General features: G+C 63.6%; 2 protein-coding genes across 4 annotated transcripts; one reads left to right on the top strand and one right to left on the bottom strand.

Annotated features, from left to right (window-relative positions):
* Position 1: 1 nt before the first annotated feature.
* On the bottom strand, positions 2 to 6,525 carry LOC146422362 (uncharacterized). Of its 2 annotated transcripts, XM_085046377.1 has the most exons (10): positions 6,170 to 6,525; positions 4,955 to 5,026; positions 2,614 to 3,743; positions 2,412 to 2,580; positions 1,677 to 1,884; positions 1,110 to 1,248; positions 943 to 1,012; positions 769 to 815; positions 558 to 616; positions 2 to 431 (listed from the first exon to the last, which is right to left on the bottom strand). In XM_085046377.1, exons 1-10 carry the CDS (start codon positions 6,516 to 6,518, stop codon positions 386 to 388), a joined length of 2,289 nt encoding a protein of 762 aa, XP_084902503.1. In that variant the 5' UTR covers positions 6,519 to 6,525; the 3' UTR covers positions 2 to 385. The 2 variants fall into 2 exon arrangements, with proteins under 2 accessions (XP_084902503.1, XP_084902502.1); XM_085046376.1 differs by having other exon boundaries at positions 2,412 to 3,743.
* Positions 6,526 to 7,365: 840 nt separating this feature from the next.
* PC (pyruvate carboxylase) lies at positions 7,366 to 20,012 on the top strand. 2 transcript variants are annotated; one of them, XM_085046319.1, is made up of 21 exons: positions 7,366 to 7,414; positions 8,775 to 8,901; positions 9,743 to 9,927; positions 10,276 to 10,441; positions 10,523 to 10,668; positions 11,229 to 11,346; positions 11,589 to 11,740; positions 12,198 to 12,316; positions 12,742 to 12,904; positions 13,151 to 13,333; positions 13,724 to 13,868; positions 14,192 to 14,281; positions 14,389 to 14,610; positions 15,025 to 15,181; positions 15,610 to 15,850; positions 16,206 to 16,455; positions 16,770 to 17,014; positions 17,216 to 17,395; positions 17,724 to 17,972; positions 18,454 to 18,594; positions 18,964 to 20,012. In XM_085046319.1, the coding sequence occupies exons 2-21, from the start codon at positions 8,775 to 8,777 to the stop codon at positions 19,210 to 19,212; spliced, it is 3,528 nt and encodes a 1,175-aa protein (XP_084902445.1). In that variant the 5' UTR covers positions 7,366 to 7,414; the 3' UTR covers positions 19,213 to 20,012. The 2 variants fall into 2 exon arrangements, with proteins under 2 accessions (XP_084902445.1, XP_084902447.1); XM_085046321.1 differs by lacking the exon at positions 7,366 to 7,414 and adding an exon at positions 8,093 to 8,166.
* Positions 20,013 to 20,049: the final 37 nt, after the last annotated feature.

Genomic DNA, 20,049 nt, shown 5'->3' with positions numbered 1-20,049 from the left:
GCCTTGTCGCGGTGTTTTATTGTTGCCGCACCCCGCGGGTGGATTTGGGGGAGGGGGGTCCCCATTTCCCACCCCCCCACAGCGAGGGGGGCGAAGTTTGGGGGGCTGTGGGAGGGGCTGAGCCCCCCCTCCCCAATTTACAGCAGTTACAGACATTTCACCTCAATTAACGTTAAAAAAATAAAACAGGGGGAGGAAACGAGCTTGGGGAGCCCCCCGGGGGGGCAGTTTGGGGGTTCAGCCCCCCCTGCTTCCATGGGGGGCACAGACAGACGTCACTGTGAGATTTGGGGGCACAGGGACGAGTTTGGGGGGTGGGTGGAGTGTGGGGGGAGCAGACGAGCTCAGAGTGGGGGGAGCACCCCAAATCCCCCCACCCTGGGGTTCATTCCGGCTTCTTCTTGGCCAAACCTGGGAGCTTCGCCTGGATCCTGCGAGAGAGGGGGGAACGGTGACTCTGGGGGGCCCAACGAGGATTTGGGGTGTCCCCTGGACTCTGGGGGGCCCAACGAGGATTTGGGTGTCCCCTGGACTCTGGGGTCCCCCTGAGCACCTACTTGGCCACGAGGTCCCTGGTCTGGCGGCGGACGAGGCCCACGTAGTGATCGATCTGCACCTGGGGGGGTAAACGGGGGGTCTCAGGGGTGTCCCCCCATTTCTGGGGGTGTCTTCCCCCATTTTTGAGGGTGTCCCCTTGATTTGGGGGAGTCCCCCTATTTCTGGGGGTGTCCCCTTGATTCTGGGGGCTCTGTCCGGTTTGGGGCTCACCTTGTACTTCTCGTAGAGGGGTGGGAGGGTGAAGGCCAAGAGGTCAGCTGAGGAGAAATGGGATGGTCGGGGTTATTTGGGGGGAACCCCCAATTTGGAGCTGATTTTGGGGATCACCTGCCCCAAAATCAACCTTTCTGGGGTCGTTTTGGGGGCGCGAAGCCCATTTCTCACCGAGGATGAGGAGGGTGATGCCGTTGAAAATGGCTCCCACGTAGGTCATCAGCCACATGGTCATGGCGAGCTGGGGGGGCACAGCAGAGGTTTTGGGGGATCCTGGGGGGTTTTGGGGGGTCTGAGGGGTGGGGAGGAGGAGGAGGAGGGGGAGGAAGGCTCCGAACCTCCAGGGAATCCACCAGATCCTCCACCAGGAAGAGGCGGATGAGCAGCTGCAGGCCCTGGTTGAGGCGCTGAGCCACCGCGGCCGCGTGAGCCTGGAAGGTCTCAGGGGACAACGTCACATCCAGGTCCAGGTAAGCTCTGGGGACAGCGACAGGTGAGGGGGAAGCCCCCCGAACCCCTAAATCCACCTGCAGCCCCGCCCTGAATCCCAAAATGTGCATCTACACCCCGAAATCTGTGTCTATGCCCCAAAATTGCTCTCTGAACCCAAAGCCTGGGGACAGCGTCAGGTCCAGGGCAGGTCCGAGATTGGGGTGGGGACACCCAAAATCCCTCCCTACACCCCAAAATCCTCGTCCCACCCCTGCCAGACCCCAAAATCCCCCTTTACACCCCAAAGTCCCCCAACCCCAACCCCTTCCCCCTCCAGGAACCACCCCCGCAGCCAGGCCACCCAGCGCCTCCCCCCACAGTGACACCACTGTCCCCACATGGGGGCTGGCAGTGTCCCCAAGCCCCAAACCCCCCCAAAACCGGGCTGGGGGGACCCCAAAAGCCACACTGACCGGAAGGGGTGTCCCTCCTCCGACTTCTGCAGGGCCTGCACCACGGCCTTGTAGACGCGCAGGCTGATGGTGACAGACAGCAGGGCCAGCGCCACGTGGGCCACCACGGTGACAGCGCTGAGCGTGGCCAGCGACAGCAGCAGCACCAGGCTGGCGCCGAAGGCCACCGCGCTCTTCTTCACATCCCGCCAGAACAGCAGCTCCCGCACTGCGGGGACAGCAGGGACAGCAGGGTCACGTGGGGACAGCGAGGGGACATGAAGGGGGACACACAGGGACAAGGAGTCAGGGGGATCCACAGGGACAAGGAGGGGTCACACGAGGACACACGGGGACAAGGAGGGTCACAGGTGGCCCCTGTGTCACCCCCACCCTGTGTCACCCCCACCCCACCCAGTACCAGGTCAAAATTCCACCTCCCTTCCCCTCCAAATATCTACTAATTAACCCGCCTCATTAACACGAGCCCCCTCGTTCCAAACAGCCCTTAATTTGGCCCCTCCCAGTAAAAAGAGGTGTTAATTACCCCCCAGGGGTGCCGGCGGGTTTGGCCCCAAATCCCTGGATTTCACCCCAAAACAAGGCAGTCATGCACCTCCCCCGGCAGCATTTTGGGGTGTTGCCCTTCCTCCCCCCTAATTCCTCTCTTTCTGCCCCATTTTGGGATCCATTCACAGCCCCTCCCCCGGTTTCAGCACTGTTTTGGGGTGAAAAAGGCCCTTTTTGGGGCTTTACCTGCCAGGCGTGGGAGGGGCCCGGCCGGGGGGGCCTGGGGGGGCTCCCCCAATTCCCGCAGCGCCCGCAGGGTTTGGTGCTCCTGCTCCCAGTCCCGGGAGGCGGCAGGGGGGGACACCGGCAGGACAGGGACATCCTTGGGGACATCCTTGGGGACAGCGGGGACATCCTTGGGGACATCCTTGGGGACATCCTTGGGGACAGCGGGGACATCCTTGGGGACATCCTTGGGGACATCCTTGGGGACATCCTTGGGGACAGCAGGAATATCCCTAGGGACATCCTTGGGGACATCCTTGGAGACAGCAGGGACATCCCTGGGGACATCTTTGGGGACATCCTTGGGGCCAGCAGGAATATCCTTGAGGACATCCTTGGGGACATCCCTGGGGCCCGCAGGGATATCCATGGGGACAACAGGCACAGCCTTGGGGACATCCTTGGGGCTGGCAGGGGGGACCTCGCCCGGCGCCTCCTCGATGACAGTGTCGTCGGAGTCACCAGAGCTGTCAGCGTCAGTGGGGACAGCGGTGACACCGATGCCACCTCCAGTGACACCGATCCCAATGCCAGGGACAGTGGAGATGCCACTCCCTACACCAGGGACAGCACTGACACCATTCCCGATGCCGGTGACACCGATCCCGATGCTGGTGACGCCATTCCCGGTGCCGGTGACATCAGTGACGCCATTCCCCATGCCGGTGACACCAGTGACACCATTCCCAACACCAGCGCTTCCGTTCCCGATGCCGGTGACGCCATTCCCAAGGCCGGTGACACTGGTGACACCAGCGATGTCATTCTTCATGCCAGCGCCGCCATTCCCAGTGCTGGTGACGCCGTTTCCAACACCGCTGACGCCATTACTGATGCCAAGGCTGTTGTTCCCACCATCGACGTCACCATTCCCGCCGTCGATGTCACCATTCCCGCCGTTGATGTCACCGCTGCTGCCATCGATGTCACCGCTGCCGCCATTGCGCTCCACCAGGTCCCAGGAGAGCAGCTCGCTGGTGAAGTTGTGCATCTCCCGCACACACCGCGACACTTCCTCCAGCGCCGCCGCCGAGCCGGGGGGAGGCCTGGCCAGCCCGCGGCCTGGGGGGACACCGGGGACACCAGGGACACCGGGGACAGCGCCGGGGACGCCGCGGGGCTTGGGCGGGAAGTGGCAGACGCGGCCCTCGGGGATCTGGCCGAGCGCAGGGCCGAACTCGCGGTCGAAGGCGGCTCTGTCCGGCACCACCTCGAACGGCGACTCCGGCGACTCCGGGGGGCTCTGGGTGGCCCCGCCAGGGGACACCGCCCGGTCACGCCCGCCCGGGGCGGCTGGCAGAGGGACACGGTCAGGGGGGGCTGAGGTCCCCCTGTCCCCTTTTTGGGGGGTCTGTGTGTCCCCCTCCCGCCCCGTCCCACCCCTGTGGTGACATCGTGCACCCCGTGGGGGTTTTGGGGTCCCACGCGGCATTTCGGGGTGCTCTGTGTGTGTTCTCCCCCCACAGCAATCCCCACACAGGATTTTGGGATCCCCACACAGAAGTTTGGGGTCTCTCCCATCCCACCCCGAATTTCAGGGGTTGCCCCAATCTCAGCCATGCGTGAGGACAGTTTTGGGGTTGCCCCACAGAATTTTGGGGTCCCCCATCCCAGCCATGCAGGGAGGTCAAGCGGCGGCACAGAGACTCCTCCCACCCCCATCGCCCAAATACACCCCCAAATCCAGGGAGGAGAGACCCCATTTTAGGGCTAAAACCACTAATTTTGGGGCTAAATCCCAAATGCCATTTTGGGGCTAGAACCCCTCAGTTTGGGGTAGGAGTAATGGGAGGAAAAGGACATTCCAAACCCACAGCTTTGGCTGCAGAAAATTTGGGGGGTGGTCACACTGGGAACCTCCACTTGGGGCTAAACCCACTCATTTTGAGGCTAAACCCCCCAGTTTTGGGTCGGGAGGTGACATTCAAGCCCCCTCCTCATTTTGGGGGGGGCGCTGGGGTCTCTCCCCCCCAGTTTCCCCCTGGGGGGGTCACATGAAGCCCCCGATGGCGGCGGGTGGGACACGGCGCAGGCGGGTCGGGGGAGGGAATTTTGAGGCCGAACCACAAAAAATGACGATTTTTGTCCAGCAGCAGCAGGAGGAGGAGGGGGGAGCCGTGCAAAGCTCGGGGGGGAGCAGCAGCCTTGGGGTGCAGGAGGGGGTGGGGGGCAAAGCTGGGGGGGCTCAACCCCAGGAAAGGGAGAAGAAACTGAGTTAAAGAACAGGAAAAGAAGAGAAAAAGAAAAATGTCTATTTTTGGGAAGTTCAACCCTCCCTCAACCCTTCGCTGGCATTTTAGTGGAGCTCAGCAGCCTTTGCCTCTCCCAAAATGCACCATGGGCAAAATCCCCAAAATTCAGGGGTTATTTTGGGGAGAATCCCCCCATCCGTGACATCGAGACCCCAAATCCAGGGAGGCTGTTTTAGGGTCAGGACTTCCCCTTCCCCCTCTGACATTTTTCTTCCTGGGGGTGCAGGAAAAGGGGGGGAGGGGGAGACTTGCCTGGTGAAGCCGCAAAGAGAGAAACAGGCTGGGAGGAGGAAGAGGAGGAAGAGGAGGAAGAATTGGGGGGATCTGCAAGAGAACACAGAGGGTGAGAGCTCAGCACCCCCCAAAAATCCCCCGAACCCCCCCAAACCCCCCCGAAAGGCGGGGCTGGCGCGGTGCAGCTTCATCCCGGCGGCTTTTTAGGGTGACGCAAAACCAGGAGAAAAAATTCCAGTTTGGACCGAATTTTGGGGGGTTTTACCCCGTTCTCCCATCCTTCGGGGCAGGGAGCGGCGCAGGGCTGGTTCCCGAGGGTCACCCCAAAATTCCCACCCACCCCTCTCGGCGCTGGACCTCCGAGGAAAACAAGTGTGACCCCATCAAGGTGAGGTTTGGGGCGAAACCGCAGAGTTTTGGGGTAAAACGACTGAGTTTTGAGGCTTTGTGGCACCCGGGTGTGAAAACTGGGGTGAAATGCTGGGAATTGCCAAGTCAGGATGCCCTGGAATGAGCGCTGGAAGGGGAGGTGTCCCGGGGGGAGGGTGAAGTTCCTCCCTCAAAATTCCAGGGAAGGACGGACGGAGCAGGTGGTCCCCAAAAACCCCATAAAACCATCAATGCTCCCTTTCCTGCGGGTTTTCCCCCATTTTTCTAAGGGATGTGAAGGTGGAGGTGTCACTGTCTGTCAAAATTGGCCCTCAAAAAGCCTCTCTACTCCCCAAAATCTTCTGCAAAAGACTCTTTATCCTCTAAAATTCTCCTCAAACGTCTTCATCCCCGAATTTGCGCCCTCAAAAGCCTCTTCTCCCTCATTTTACCCCTAAGCACCTTTACCCTTCCCACTTCTGTTTCTCCCAAGGCTTTTCACCTCACACCCACCCCAAAAGGCCTCATCACCCCCAGATCTCCCCTAAAAGTCCCGGGTCCCCGAATCTACCCCTCCAAGCCCTTTTCCCCTCCTTTTCTCCCTCATGTTCTTCACCCCGCAATTTCTAACCCCCTTTAAAACACTTTTTACCTCACAGCCGCCCCCCAAGCGCCGCTTCGCCCCACATCTGCCCCCCAAAGGCCTCTTGCTCCCAAGAACCGCCCCCTGAAGCTCTTTACCCCACTATTTCTGCCCCGCCGCCCCCTCTTTCCCTCACACCCAGCGCCCAAAGGCCTCTTTCCCTCACGCCCCCGCCGAGGCCTCTCCCCGCTGAGGCCCCGCAGGCCCCGCCCGGCCCTTACCGGCGCACGACATGGAACCGTCGCCCGTGCAGCCGCCGGGCTGGGACCGCGCCGAGTAGAAGGAGGACACGGAGGTGGAGGAGGTGGAAGTGGTGGAGGAGACGAACGAGAACTGCGCGGCGGAATCGGCCATGGCGGCGGCGGAGCGCGATGGAAGCGCGTCCGTGCGGGGCGGCGGCCGCGCCCCGACTGCGGGGGGGGCGGTGCCGGGAGGGGCGCGGCCGGCGCGAGACAGCCAATCAGCGCCCCGCACCTGCTGCAGGTGGGCGGGGCCATCGCGCCTGGGCCATTCAGCGCCTCGCAATGGCCGCGCACCTCCCTCCCGCCGCAGCTCGGCGCTGGTGCGCATGCGCACAACCGGGAGGCCCCCGCAGTTGCCATGGCAGCAGCGGCAGAAGGCGAAGCTGCGCGCGCGCGCGGCGGGAGTGGCGCGGTGCATGACGGGAGTTGTAGTCTCGGTGTCAGGCTGCGGAGGGGCTCCGGGGAGGTTTTTGTGAGGGAGAAGTGGTCTGGGGGGTCTGCAGCCCCTCACTCCAGTCAGAGGGTCTCCTATAGCGCGGATCGCCCGGCGAGATGTCCCCCTAAAGGCGGTGAGGGGCTGTAGGACGCTTCTTAGAGGGCGGGAAGGGAGGCCCGCAGCCCCCTAAAGGGCAGGAGGGTCCCAGTTCCTCCCGCTATGTGGGGGCGGCGCAGAAACGCTGCCTAGAGAGGTCAAAAGTGGCCTCAGAGCGTCTCCCGCAAGGCCAACGGGCTGTGGGGATCCCCAGGGCGGGCAGGGCCTATAGCGAGCCCGCTACAGCCCAGAGAGCGGCGCTGTGGCTGGGGAAAGCGCGCCCCCTGCTGGGCGGGAGGACCGCATGCCTCCCAAGAGCCGGATATCCGGAAAGGGCGGGGTCTGTTTTCATCACGTGAGATCACCCGACCCCGCCCCTCCCCCTGGCTCCGCCCCGCCCCGTCAGCGCCCTCGGGACAGCCAATGGCCGCGGGAGGAGCGGCTGTGACGTCACAACGCCACGCCCTCCGCTGATTGTCATGAGGGGGCGTGGTCTCACTTTGAGCGACATTTCCTTAAGCCAATTGCGAGGCGAGGGCGTAAGCAGTTGGGCCAATGAGAAGCGATATTTGGGCAAAGAGGCGTGGCCTCGGTGGTGAGGGGGCGGGGCGGCTGGCGGAGGGCCAATAGGGGGCTCGGGGGCGGGGCTAGCGGGCCGCCGGGACGCGGGGGGAAGCGGCGGTCGCGGAGCGGTGAGTGGAAACCACGTGACCTCCGGTATCGTCACTGTCGCGACATGACCCCCGCGACAGAGGGCACCCCCCCTCTCCCCAAGGACAGCCCGCCCGCTGGGGGGGTTGCGACCCTCGGGACCGCCGGGCCGGGCGCGACATCCGCGACAGCGGGGCTCGGGACTCCCCGAGGGACCCTGTGTGGGACCTGAGACCCTCTGCAGGTCCTGAGACTCGCTGTGGGGCCCGGGACCCCCTACAGACCCCCCTGCAGGGCCTGACAGCCCCCAGACCCCCTATGAGCACCCAGAACCCCCCCGTGAGCCCCCTGTAGAGCCCGGGACCCCCTGTGGGGCCTGCGACCCCCGACGTGCACCGAGACCCCCCTGTCAGCCCCCTGCAGGGCCTGCGACCCCCGGGCAGACCCTGCTATGGGCGCCGAGACCCCTGTGCGACCCCCATGGAGCTGCTGTCCCCCAGCGCTCCCCGTTCGCCCCGCGCCGCGCGGCGGTGACCCCCGCGGTGTCCCCAGAGTGTCCCCACAGGGCCACAGGGGCTCTCGGTGCCCCCCGGCGCCCCCCGGGGCTGGCCGGACTTTGCCCCTCGGTCAATGATTCACCGGGGGGGCGGCGGGGCGGGGCGGGGGGATCGGAGAGGGGCTGGGAGGGAGGGGACAGCGAGGGGACAGCGAGGGGACAGCGAGGGGACAGCGGAGAGAGGGGACAGCGCCAGGGGACACCGGGAAGGGACAGCGAGGGGACAGCGAGGGGACGGTAGGGGGCTGGGGGAGGAAGGTGCTCGTGCAAGGGGGGCTCGCGGGAGGGGAGGGGGCTTCGTGCAAGGGGGGGTCGTGCAAAATGGGGTCCTGAGAGAGGAGAAATGGTGGGAAAAGGGACCCTCGTGCGAGGGGCGATTGTGCAAAAGCTGCTCGAGCGAGGAGGGCTCGGGGGGAGCTGGGGGTCGTGCAAGGGAAGGGGGGACGCTCGTGCAAGGGGGGCTCGTGCAGGGGGGGCTCGTGCAGGGGGGGATTGTGCAAGGGGGGTTGGGAAAGGCGCTCGTGCAAGGGAGGGCTGGTTGTGCAAGAGGGACAGGCCTGGGCAGGACCCTGAGTGTGCAGAGGGGTGTGCAAGGCGGGGCTGGGCAGGGCGCCTGTTGGTGCAAAAGGTGTTTGTGCAAAGGGGAGACCCTCGAGCGAGGGGGGAACACAGCCGAGGGGTCAAAGGTCACTGGGGCAAAGAGGCCCAGGTGGGTTTGGGTGGATTTTGGTGGCGTGGAGGTCAAAGGTCACTGGGGCAGAGGGGGTTGGGGGGAGGGGAGGTGGGGATTCTCCTCGGGGGGCTCAGGGGCTGCTCTGACCCCCCTTTGTCCCCTTTCCCCCCAGATGTTCCAGCTGTGCCGCCCCCGCGGGGGCCAAGCGCTCCTGGGGCTGCGGCTGCTGCGGGGACCCCCCAGGCCAGCCCGGCCGGTCAGCTACCGGCCACTGCGCAAGGTCCTGGTGGCCAACCGGGGTGAGCGGCCGGCCGGGGGGGCTGAGACCCCCTGGACCCTCCTGAACCCCCCTGAGCCCCTCTAATCCTCCTCTGACCCTCCACTGACCTTCCCTGTGCCCCCCAACCCCGCTGTGTCCCCTGGACCCTCCCTGAGCCCCCCCAACCCTCTGGGACCCCCAATGTCCCTTTGATCCCCCCCAGTGTCCCCTTCCCACCCTGAGTGTCCCCGATGGGTGTCCTCAGAGTGTCCCCAGAGTGTCCCCGTGACCCCTCATGTGGCCATCCCAGTGTCCCCACGGTGTCACTGTCCCCGTGGCGCCAGGTGAGATCACCACCCACGTGTTCCAGGCGTGGACAGAGCTCTGCATCAGGACTGTGGCCATGTCCCTGTCCTTGTCCCCATGTCCCCCATGTCCCCACCGTGTCCCTGTCCCCAGGTGAAATCATTATCCACGTGTTCCAGGCACACATGGAGCTTGGGATCTGGATGGTGGCCATGTCCCTGTTCTCATGTGTCCATGGTGTCCCTGTCCCCATAACATTCCTGTCCCCCTGTCCCTGTGCTCACAGTGTTCCCATCCCCATAATGTCCCTGTCCCCATCTCCATAATATCCCAGTCCCCATGGTGTCCCTGTAACCAGGGTGTCCCTGTCCCCATGTCTCTGTCCCCATGTCCCCACGGTGTCACTGTCCCCAGGTGAGATCACCATCCAGGTGTTCTGCACCTGCACAGAGCTGGGGATCAGAACCATGGCTGTGTCCCTGTCCTTGTCCCCATGTCCCTGTCCCCATGTCCCTGTCGCTGTCCCCACAGTGTCCCTGTCTCTGTCCCCACGATGTCCCTGTCGCTGTCCCCAGGTGAGATCGCCATCCGGGTGTTCCGCGCCTGCACGGAGCTGGGCATCAGGACGGTGGCAGTGTACTCGGAGCAGGACACGGGGCAGATGCACAGGCAGAAGGCAGACGAGGCTTACCTGGTGGGCAGGGGATTGCCACCAGTGCAGGCTTACCTGCACATCCCTGACATCATCCGCGTGGCGCAGGTGGGGACACACCTGGGGACACACCTGGGGACACACCTGGGACATGGGGGATACGCCTGGGGACACACCTGGGGACACAGCTGGGACATGGAGAGGGTATTTCAGGGAGGGGTCACCTGAGGACACCCCTGGGGACACTGGGAGGGACTATTTTGGGTGTCCCTTGACTGCCCATTTCCCCTGGGGGTGATCCAGGGGTGACCCCATGACCACCCAATGCCCATGGCAGGGCAGGTCCTGCTGACCCCACGGGGTGTCCTGCTGGCCCTGTGACCCCTCAGTGGCCATGGAGGGGACTTTGGTGGCCCCGTGACCCCCCTGCTGCCCCCCTGACCCCTGTGACCCCAGGAGAACGAGGTGGACGCCATCCACCCCGGCTATGGGTTCCTGTCAGAGCGCGCCGACTTCGCCCAGGCCTGTCTGGACGCCGGTGTCCGGTTCGTGGGACCGTCCCCCGAGGTGGTGCGCAAGATGGGCGACAAAGTGGAGGCGCGAGCCATCGCCATCGCTGCCGGTGGGCCTCGGGGGATTTGGGGGGATTTTGGGGTCCCTGGGTGTCCCCGGGCGCCCCCTGACCCCTCTGTGCCCTGCGCAGGGGTGCCGGTGGTGCCGGGGACACAATCTCCAGTGTCCACTCTGGCCGAGGCGCAGGAATTCGCCACCCGCGTGGGATTCCCGGTGATCCTCAAAGCTGCACACGGCGGCGGCGGCCGCGGCATGAGGGTGGTCAGAGCAGCCCAGGTACAAACCCCAAATCCCTGAACCCCAAATCCCCGAATCCCAAATCCCTGAACCCCGAATCCTCCAAAATTCTGGTGCCCGGGAACCCAAATCCCCCAGGAACACAAATGTCTGTGACCCCAAATCCCTCAGAATCCCAATCTGTAGGAATGCAAATTCCCAGGAATGCCAAATCCCTGCGATCCCAAATCCCTCATGAACACAAATATCTGCAACCCGAAATCCCCTGAAATCCCAATTCATAGGAACATGAATTCCCAGGAACACCAAATCCCTACAATGCCAAGTCCCCAGGAGCACAAATCCACAAGAAACCCAAATCCTCAGGAATGTCAGATCCCAGGAACCCAAATTCCCCAGAACCCCCAATCCCTGAGACCCCAAATCTCTATGAACCCAAATCCCCAGAACCCCAAAATTCCTGGACCTCACATCCCCAAATCCCCGGGAATGCCAATCCCCAGCAAACCCAAATCCCTGGGCTTTAGGGTCGCCGGGTTTTGGGATTCCTGGGATTTGGGGTCCCTGGAATTTGAGGTGCCACTTTTGGGGTCCCACAGGAGCTGGAGGAGAACTTTTCCCGTGCCACCTCGGAGGCCTTGGCTGCGTTTGGGAACGGCGACCTCTTTGTGGAGAAATTCATCGAGCGCCCACGGCACATCGAGGTCCAGATCCTGGGTATGGCCGGCTTTGGGATTGGGGATTTGGGATTTGGGACTCTCAGGGGTGTCCCTGGGCTTTTCTGGGGCCCCTGGGGCTTTTTTGGGAAGGTTCCTGTGGACATTTAGGATCCCAGGACACCTGTCACCCTGCCAGAGGTCCTTTTTTGGGATTCCCAGCCCATTTCTGGGGTGTCCAGGTCCCTTTTCGGGGTTCCCACGTCCCTTTTCAGAAATGCAGGTTTATTTTCGGTGTTGCAGGTGACTCCCACGGGAACGTGGTGCATCTCTTCGAGCGCGACTGCTCGGTGCAGCGGCGGCACCAGAAGGTGGTGGAGATCGCTCCTGCCGCCCGGCTGGCCCCGGAGCTGCGCGCTCGCCTGGCCGACGACGCCGTGCGCCTCGCCCGGCAGGTGACCCCGTGGGGACAGCGGGGACAGCGGGGTCAGGGGGTCAGGGGGATGGCGGGAACCGGGAGGAACCGGGAGAATGGGAGTTGGGATCCTGGAAGAACATTTGGGGAACCCAGGTGGACGTGGAAGGAACCAGAAGGACTTGGGGGACCCAGGAATGGGGTGAGGGGAGCCAGGAGAGCATTGGGGGATCCAGGAGAAAACTGGGGACCCCAGGAGGAAATTCTGGGATCCAGGAGAACATTGGGGGATCAGGAGGACATTGGGGGATCAGGAGGACATTGGGGGGCCCCAGGAACTGGGGCTGGAGGAGACCCCAAGAGCCCTTGGGGGTCACAGGAACTGGGAATGGGGAAATCCCAGGGTGATCCCATAAGTGAGGTGAGCAAGGCACCCAGGGGGTCCCAGGGGTCCCAGGTGTGCAGCCCCTCCCTCACCTGTGGGTTTGGGGTCCCAGGTGGGCTACGAGAACGCTGGCACCGTGGAGTTCCTGGTGGACCAGAGTGGCGAGTATTACTTCATCGAGGTGAACTCGAGGCTGCAGGTGGAGCACACAGTGACCGAGGAGATCACCGAGTGAGCGAGACCCTAAAACTGAGGGGAGACCCTAAAATACTGGGGGAACACCCCAAAACTGCATCCCAAAACTGCAGGGAACCCTAAAATACTGGGGGAAATGCCCCAAAACAGCAGTGTCCCTGGAGGGGGGTGGGATGGTGGTTGCTCTGGTCACCCAGACACCCCAATGTCCCTTCTGACCCCTGTGTCCCCCCATGACCCTGTGTCCCCAATGTCCCTCGGTGTTCCCCATGTCCTCCCTGACCCCATGTCCCCCTGTGACCCCCGATGTCCCCATGTGACCCCATGTCCCCCATGTTCCCCCTGGTTCTGCCTTTAAAGGGAGAAAGGGTGAAGGTATCTCGCTTTACCCCCTGTGCTTCCTGTGTCCCCCATATCCCCCCGATGTCCCTGCTGTCCCCTGACGCTGTCCCTGTCCCCAGCGTGGACCTGGTCCATGCCCAGCTGCAGGTGGCCGCAGGTCGCTCGCTGCCCGAGCTGGGGCTGCAGCAGGACAAGATTCGTGTCAACGGCTGTGCCATCCAGTGCCGCGTGACCACCGAGGACCCCGCGAGGGGCTTCCAGCCGGACACCGGCCGAATTGAGGTGAGTGACCCCAAAACGGGACCCCTGACCCCAAAACAGGGATATCCCCAGGGATCCCAACAGGGGACACCTCAGGGACCCCCAGACCATGGACCCATCTTGGGATCCCACAGTGGGATCCTCGTGTGGGATTTCTCCTTGGAGTGTCCATAGGGTTTCAGGTATTGGTACAGTAGTCATGGGATTTTGAGGTGTTTATAGTGTAGGATTTTGGCGTATTTATGGGATTTCGGGGTCTCTCCGCAGGTGTTCCGCTCCGGGGAGGGCATGGGGATCCGGCTGGACGGCGCCTCGGCGTTCCAGGGCGCTCTCATCTCCCCCCACTACGACTCCCTGCTGGTCAAGGTGATCGCCCACGGCCCTGACCAGCCTGCGGCCGCAGCCAAGATGAGCCGAGCTCTGGCCGAGTTCCGAATCCGAGGGGTCAAGGTGGGTCTGGGGGGTCAGGGGGGGTTTTGGGGGGTTGTGGGTGGGGCACGAGGGGTTTTGGAGGGGAAATGCTGCTGGAAGGGGTTTGGGGGCTTTGGGGTTTTGATGTCACACGAAGATTTTGGGGGTCTTGATGTCCCCCCTGTGTCACACAGATTTAGGGCTGTCTGGGTGTCCTCTCTGTGCCCTGCACGAGGATTTTGGGGCCTCTCAGTTCTGCACCCTGAGGTTTTTGGGGATCCTGGTGTCCCCCAGGCTTTGTGGGGTCTCATTTCCCCCTAAAACCTTTCTAACCCCATTTTTCTCCCCAGACCAACATCCCGTTCCTGCAGAACGTCCTGGAAGGTTTTGGGGTCCCTAAAGCCCTTCTAACCCCATTTTTCTCCCCAGACCAACATCCCGTTCCTGCAGAACGTCCTGGCTCACCCGCAGTTCCTGTCGGGCGCTGCTGACACTCAGTTCATCGATGAGAACCCTGAGCTCTTCCACCTCCACCCCGGGCAGAACCGTGCCCAGAAGCTGCTGCACTACCTGGGTGGGCTGGGGGGTTTGGGGGGCTTGGGAGGGGATTTGGGGGGTTTGGGGGGAATTTGGGGTGCTCCTCAGGGTGTCTGGGGGGGGCTGGGAGGGATTTTGGGGGCTCAGGGGGGCTTGAGGAGGTTTGAGAGGATCCAGGTATCTCCCAGAGCGTTCTGGGGGTCCCTGGCTGTGTTTGGGAGGGTTTTTGGGGGGCTCTGGGTGTCTCAGGAGGGTCCTGGGGGGCTCTGGGTGTCTCTGGGATGGTTGTGGGGATCCCTGGCTGTGTCTGGGGGGTTGTGGGGGTCCCTGTTCCCCCTGTCACACGTGTCCCCTCCGCAGGTCACGTGATGGTCAACGGCCCCAGCACTCCCCTCCCGGTGAAGGCCAAGGCAGCGCTGGTGGAACCAAATCCCCCCCCGGTGCCCATGGGTCAGTGGGGCTGGGGTGGGCGTGGGGTGACCCTGAGGTGACCGTGGGGTGACCCAGTGTGTCCCTCGCTGACCCCACACCCTCGCTGACCCCTCGCTGACCCCCAGGTGACCCCCCGGCGGGGCTGCGGGCAGTGCTGCAGCGGGAAGGCCCCAAGGGCTTTGCCCGGGCTCTGCGGCAGCACCAGGGGCTGCTGCTGACCGACACCACCTTCCGCGATGCCCACCAGTCCCTGCTGGCCACTCGTGTCCGAACGAGGGACCTGGCCCGGGTCGCGCCCTTCGTGTCCCACGCGCTGAGCCCGCTGTGCAGCATGGAGACCTGGGGAGGTGGGCGGGGCATGGAGGGGCGGGGCACGGAGGGGAGGGGCCTCATAGGGTGTGGCAGTGAGGGAGGGGCCTAATGAGGGATGGCATAAAGGGTGGGGCAGCAAGGGGTGGGGCCTAATGGGGTGTGGCTTAACAGGGTGTGGCACAGAAGGGAGGGTCCTGGTGGGAGGGGCTTAAATGGGTGGGGCTTAAATGGGTGGGGCATCAGGGGAGGAACCTGGGGCTGAGGGAGGTGGGGATGAACTGCCCAGGGGGTGGGGCTTGAGTGGGTGGGGTGTGGGTGTGACCTAATGGGGTGTGGCTTTGTGGGTGGGGCTTTCCCTGTGGGTGGAGCTTGCACAGGAGCACAGGGGTGTGTCAGAGGGGGCGGGGCTCGGGTGAAGGGGCGTGTCCGTGACCCGGGCGTGTCCCCAGGCGCCACCTTCGACGTGGCCATGCGCTTCCTGCACGAGTGTCCCTGGGAGAGGCTGCGCGAGCTGCGGCGCCTGGTGCCCAACATCCCCTTCCAGATGCTGCTGCGCGGCGCCAACGCCGTGGGCTACACCAACTACCCCGACAACGTGGTGCACCGGTGGGGACAGGGGGACAGTGGGGATGTTGGGGACAATGGGGACACTGGGGACATTGGGGACATCAGGGTGGGCTACACCAACTACCCCGACAACATGGTATGCCGGTGGGAACAGGGGGACATTGGGGACGTTGAAGACATGAGAACATTGGGGTTACAGAGGGATGGGAAAGCAAGGACATTGGGGGATGTGGGGACATGACAAAACAAGGGACACTGGGAGATGTGGGGACACTGGGGACGTGGAGGGATGGGGGGACAGGGGGACATCGGGGATGTGACAACCCAGGGGACATGAAGGACACGAGGGATTGAGGCCCTGAGGGATCCCAAGGGGTCAAACCACCCCAGCCGCTGTCCCATCCCAAAATCCCCCACAACCCCTGGGGACATCCCAGTGACCCCTGTCCCCCCTGCCCGTGTCCCAGATTCTGCGAGGTGGCCGTGGCCAACGGCATGGACATTTTCCGGGTGTTTGACGCCCTCAACTATGTCCCCAACCTGCTGCTGGGCGTGGAGGCCGCGGGCAACGCCGGCGCCGTGGTGGAAGCCGCGCTGTCCTACACGGGGGACGTGGCCAACCCTGCGCGCACCAAGTACAGCCTGGACTACTACCTGGGGCTGGCCAAGGAGCTGGTGGCCGCGGGGACACACGTGCTCTGCATCAAGGTCTGGGATCCTGGGGGGTCCTGGGGGGCTGGGAGGTGGGTTGGGGCTCTCTGGGGCTCAGAGAGGGATGGGAAGGAGAGTTTGGGGTCCAGCAGGGATGGGAAGGGAGATGGGAGAGGGGATTTGGGGGTCCTGGGGAGTTGGGTGGGGAGTTTGGGTGGTGGGAGGGAGGATTTGGGGGTCCTTGAGGGTTGGAAGGGGGATTTGGGGGATGGGAGGGAGATCTGGGGCTGCTGTGGGGCTGAGGAGGATTTGGGGCTCCCCTGTTGCCCCAGACAGGGCTGGCCCCAGGCAGGGTGGCACGTGACGGTCCCCACAGCCCCTGTGACCCCTCTGACCCCCTGTGTCCCCCCAGGACATGGCCGGCCTGCTGACCCCCGCGGCCGCCCGGCTGCTGGTGGGAGCCCTGCGGGAGCAGCACCCCGAGGTGCCCCTGCACGTCCACACCCACGACACGGCCGGAGCCGGCGTGGCCTCCATGCTGGCCGCAGCCCAGGCTGGCGCCGACGTGGTGGACGTGGCCGTGGACGCCATGTCCGGCATGACCTCCCAGCCCAGCATGGGCGCCGTGGTGGCCTGCGCCCGAGGGACGCCGCTGGACACAGGTGGGGACAGGGGACACCCTGGGGTGGGGACAGCGAGGGGTGGAGGGACGAGGGTTGGAGAGGACAATGAGGGTTTGGAGAGGACACCAAGGGTTGGAGGTGCCAGCAAAGGTTGGTGGTGACAACAGGGTTTGGAGGTGACACTATGGCCATGGAGATGCCACTGCAGTCCCAGAGGTGCCACCACACACCACCGCCTCAGCCATGGCTTGATCCCCGCCACACCCCACACCCCATCCCTGTGCTGTCCCCATGGTGTCCCCATGGTGTCCCCATGGTGTCCCCCTGTCCCCACACTGTCCCCGTGTCCCCAGGCATCTCCCTGGACCGAGTGTTCGAGTACAGCGAGTACTGGGAAGCAGCTCGAGGTCTCTACGCCGCGTTCGACTGCACAGCCACCATGAAATCAGGGAACGCTGATGTCTACGAAAACGAGATCCCAGGGGGACAATACACCAACCTGCACTTCCAGGCCCACGCCATGGGCTTGGGACACAAGTTCAAGGAGGTCAAGAAGGCTTACACTGAGGCCAACAAGCTGCTCGGGGACCTCATCAAGGTGGGGTGGGGGGCGTGGGTGGGGGGTCTCCGTGTCTCCGTGGGAAGGGGATTGTCACTGGGTGGTCTTTGTGGGGTGGGTGGTCTTTGCTGGGTGGTCGCCATGGGGTGGGATGGTGTCCAGGGTGGGTGATGTCCATCTAAAGATGACCCCTGAGGTGACCCCTGAGGTGACCCCCTGTGACCCCCGGTGGCCCCGCAGGTGACACCGACCTCGAAGGTGGTTGGGGACCTGGCTCAGTTCATGGTGCAGAACAATCTGTCCCGCGAGGAGGCCGAGGCGAGGGCAGACGAGCTCTCCTTCCCGCTGTCCGTGGTGGAATTCCTGCAGGGACACATCGGGGTCCCCCCGGGGGGCTTCCCTGAGCCCTTCCGCTCCCGGGTGAGTGCTGGGGGGACTGGGAGGAACTGGGAGGGACTGGGAGGGGATTGGGATGAACTGGGAGGGACTGGGAGGGGATTGGGATGGACTGGGAGGATTTACTGGAGGCTGTTCCCATGGCAACGGGATGCTGTGGTCCTTCCCACCATCTCCATCACCGGTTGCCACAGCAATCAACCCTAGCAAGGAGTCCTAGAAATGGTTACCATGGCACACAAGCCTGGCCATGGTTTTGATGATGGTTGCCATGGTACCCAGCCCATCAACAGCTCCTGGTGCTGTTGCCATGGCCACCCCGTTGCCATGCCAACGCCCTCATGCCCCCCAGGTGCTGAAGGACCTGCCGAGGGTCGAGGGTCGCCCCGGGGCGTCGCTGGCCCCGCTGGACTTCGATGCCCTGAGCAAGGAGCTGTCGGCGCGGCACGGCGCTGCGCCCAGCCCCGAGGATCTGCTGTCGGCCGCGCTCTACCCCAAGGTGTACGACGAGTTCAGGACCTTCAGCAGCACCTTCGGGCCCGTGGCCTGCCTGGGCACACGGCTCTTCCTCGAGGGGCCAACCATCGCCGAGGAGTTCGAGGTGGGGGCGATGGGGGCCACTGGGAATGGATTGGAGAGCACTGAGAGGGGACTGGGGGGCACTGGGATGGACTGGGAGGAGGCTGAATGGACTGGGAGGGCACTGGGAGGGGACTGGGGGGCACTGGGATGGACTGGGAGGAGGCTGAATGGACTGGGAGGGCACTGGGAGGGCACTGGGAGGAGCTCGTGTGCACCTGGAGCCCCTTGCACAGCCCTGGCGCCTCTTACACACCCTTTACACAGAGTTTACACACCCTTTACGCAGAGTTTACGTGTCTTTTACTCTCTCCATTTCCTGCACACGCCCTCTCACACCCTACATGCCCTTTACATGCTGTTTACATGCGTTTTACACTCTGGTTACACCCAGGTGGAGCTGAAATGGGGGAGGTGGGGGAAGCTCCTGCATATCGCTTACACACCTTTTACACCCCATTTACACCCCATTTACACCCCGTTTACACCCTGTTTACACACAGGTGGAGCTGGAGCGAGGCAAGACTCTGCACATCAAGGCTCTGGCGCTCGGTGACCTCAACGCGGCCGGACAGCGCGAGGTCTTCTTCGAGCTCAACGGGCAGCTGAGGTCCATCCTGGTCAGGGACACCCAGGCCCTCAAGGTGGGATTTGGGGGATTTTGGGGGGATTTGGGGGGATTTTGGGGGGTTTAAGGGGATAATGGAGGGAGGTGGAGTTGGGGCTCAATGGGCAACTGAGCTCCGACCTGGGGCAAGGGACTTTTGGGGGTCTGAGGGGTCACCAGGAGGTCTTTGGGAACACAGGAAAGTTGTGGCCAACTAGGGCACAGGGGGTCTTTGGGGGAATCAGGAGGCTCTTTGGGGGCACAGGGTGTCTTTGGGGTCACGAGGAGGCTCTGCACAACCCAAGGCAGTTCGGGGTGTCCCAGGAGGGCGTTTGGGGACAATGGGTGACCCGAGATGAGCCCCGAGTGCCCAGACTGACCGCTGCCCCCCGTTTTCCCTCCCCAGGAGATGCACGTGCACCCCAAGGCCGAGCGGGGGGCCAAGGGCCAGGTGGGAGCCCCGATGCCCGGGGAGGTGGTCGAGGTCAGGGTCAAGGAGGGGACAGAGGTGGCCAAGGGTGACCCTCTGTGTGTGCTGAGTGCCATGAAGATGGAGACAGTGGTGACAGCGCCCGTGGGGGGCAAAGTCACCAAGCTCCACGTGCGCCCTGGGCTCAGCCTGGAGGGCGACGACCTCATCGCTGTCATCGAGTAGTTTTGGGGGTTTTACCCCCAAAAATCCCCCAAAAACCCCCCCGGAATGGCCTCGAGGAAATGGGGCGCGGCCCCTTTAAGAGCCCCCCCTTGGGTGGCGCCCCCTGGTGGGGGCAGGTGGTACAACAACGCCTTAATTAGGGGGTGTCTTAATTGGGGGGGAAGTCTTAATTAAGGGGTGCCCCGCGGAGGGGGAGGGGCACAGAGTGAAGGGGGGGTGACCTCATTTTTGGGGAAGGAACCCCCATTTGGGGGGTCACTCGTTGAGGGGGGAACCCTTTTAGGATGGTACGACCCATTTCGGGGGGGACACACCCCATAATTGGGGTCTCCCCGCTTTTTTGGGGTTTTGCCTCATATTTCGAGGGGTTAAACCTCCTGGGGGAGGGGCAGAGTTTGGGGGGGTCACCCCCTTTTGACCCCGCCCTTGGTTTCCCCCCATTTTTGGGCCCCTCCCCCCATTTTTGGGTTCCCCCGTTTTTGGGGGTCCCCTCGCACCTTGGGGGGCTCCACCCTCCCCCCACCCCTGCCGAGCTGCCTTAGGGGGATCTGGAGGATTTTGGGGGGGGGTCGGGTGGGTGTGGCCGCCCCTCCCCCATCCCCCCTCCCCCCCTCTGCTTTTGCCAAACGCCCCCGGGGGTGGGGGAGGGGAGGGGGCGGAGCCTGTGACCAAAGGGGGACATTGAACTGGACTTTGGGGGGAAGGAACTGGAGGGGGAGGGTCTGCCCCTCCCCCACTCACCCCCCTCCCCCACCCCCCATTTCCGGGGGGCTTCGGGCAATAAAAACTGGACTAACGCAGCTGTGCTTGTGGGGGAGGGGCTGCGGGGTGACCACA

The sequence above is a fragment of the Lichenostomus cassidix genome, unplaced genomic scaffold, assembly GCF_008360975.1.
Source record: "Lichenostomus cassidix isolate B80296 unplaced genomic scaffold, HeHo_3.0 HiC_scaffold_40, whole genome shotgun sequence".
Taxonomy (NCBI): Eukaryota; Metazoa; Chordata; class Aves; order Passeriformes; family Meliphagidae; genus Lichenostomus; species Lichenostomus cassidix.
This window is presented reverse-complemented; position numbering and strand designations above follow the sequence as displayed.

Coding starts and splice junctions, on each gene's coding strand:
- LOC146422362 (XM_085046376.1), bottom strand. CDS start 6,518: ATGCGCACCAGCGCCGAGCTGCGGCGGGAGGGAGGTGCGCGGCCATTG. Junction 5,027..6,169: donor CGGTTCCATGTCGTGCGCCG/GTAAGGGCCGGG, acceptor GTTCTCTTGCAG/ATCCCCCCAATTCTTCCTCC. Junction 432..557: donor ACCAGGGACCTCGTGGCCAA/GTAGGTGCTCAG, acceptor CCTCTCTCGCAG/GATCCAGGCGAAGCTCCCAG.
- PC (XM_085046319.1), top strand. CDS start 8,775: ATGTTCCAGCTGTGCCGCCCCCGCGGGGGCCAAGCGCTCCTGGGGCTG. Junction 15,182..15,609: donor CCCGACAACGTGGTGCACCG/GTGGGGACAGGG, acceptor CCCGTGTCCCAG/ATTCTGCGAGGTGGCCGTGG. Junction 17,396..17,723: donor CTGAGCCCTTCCGCTCCCGG/GTGAGTGCTGGG, acceptor CATGCCCCCCAG/GTGCTGAAGGACCTGCCGAG.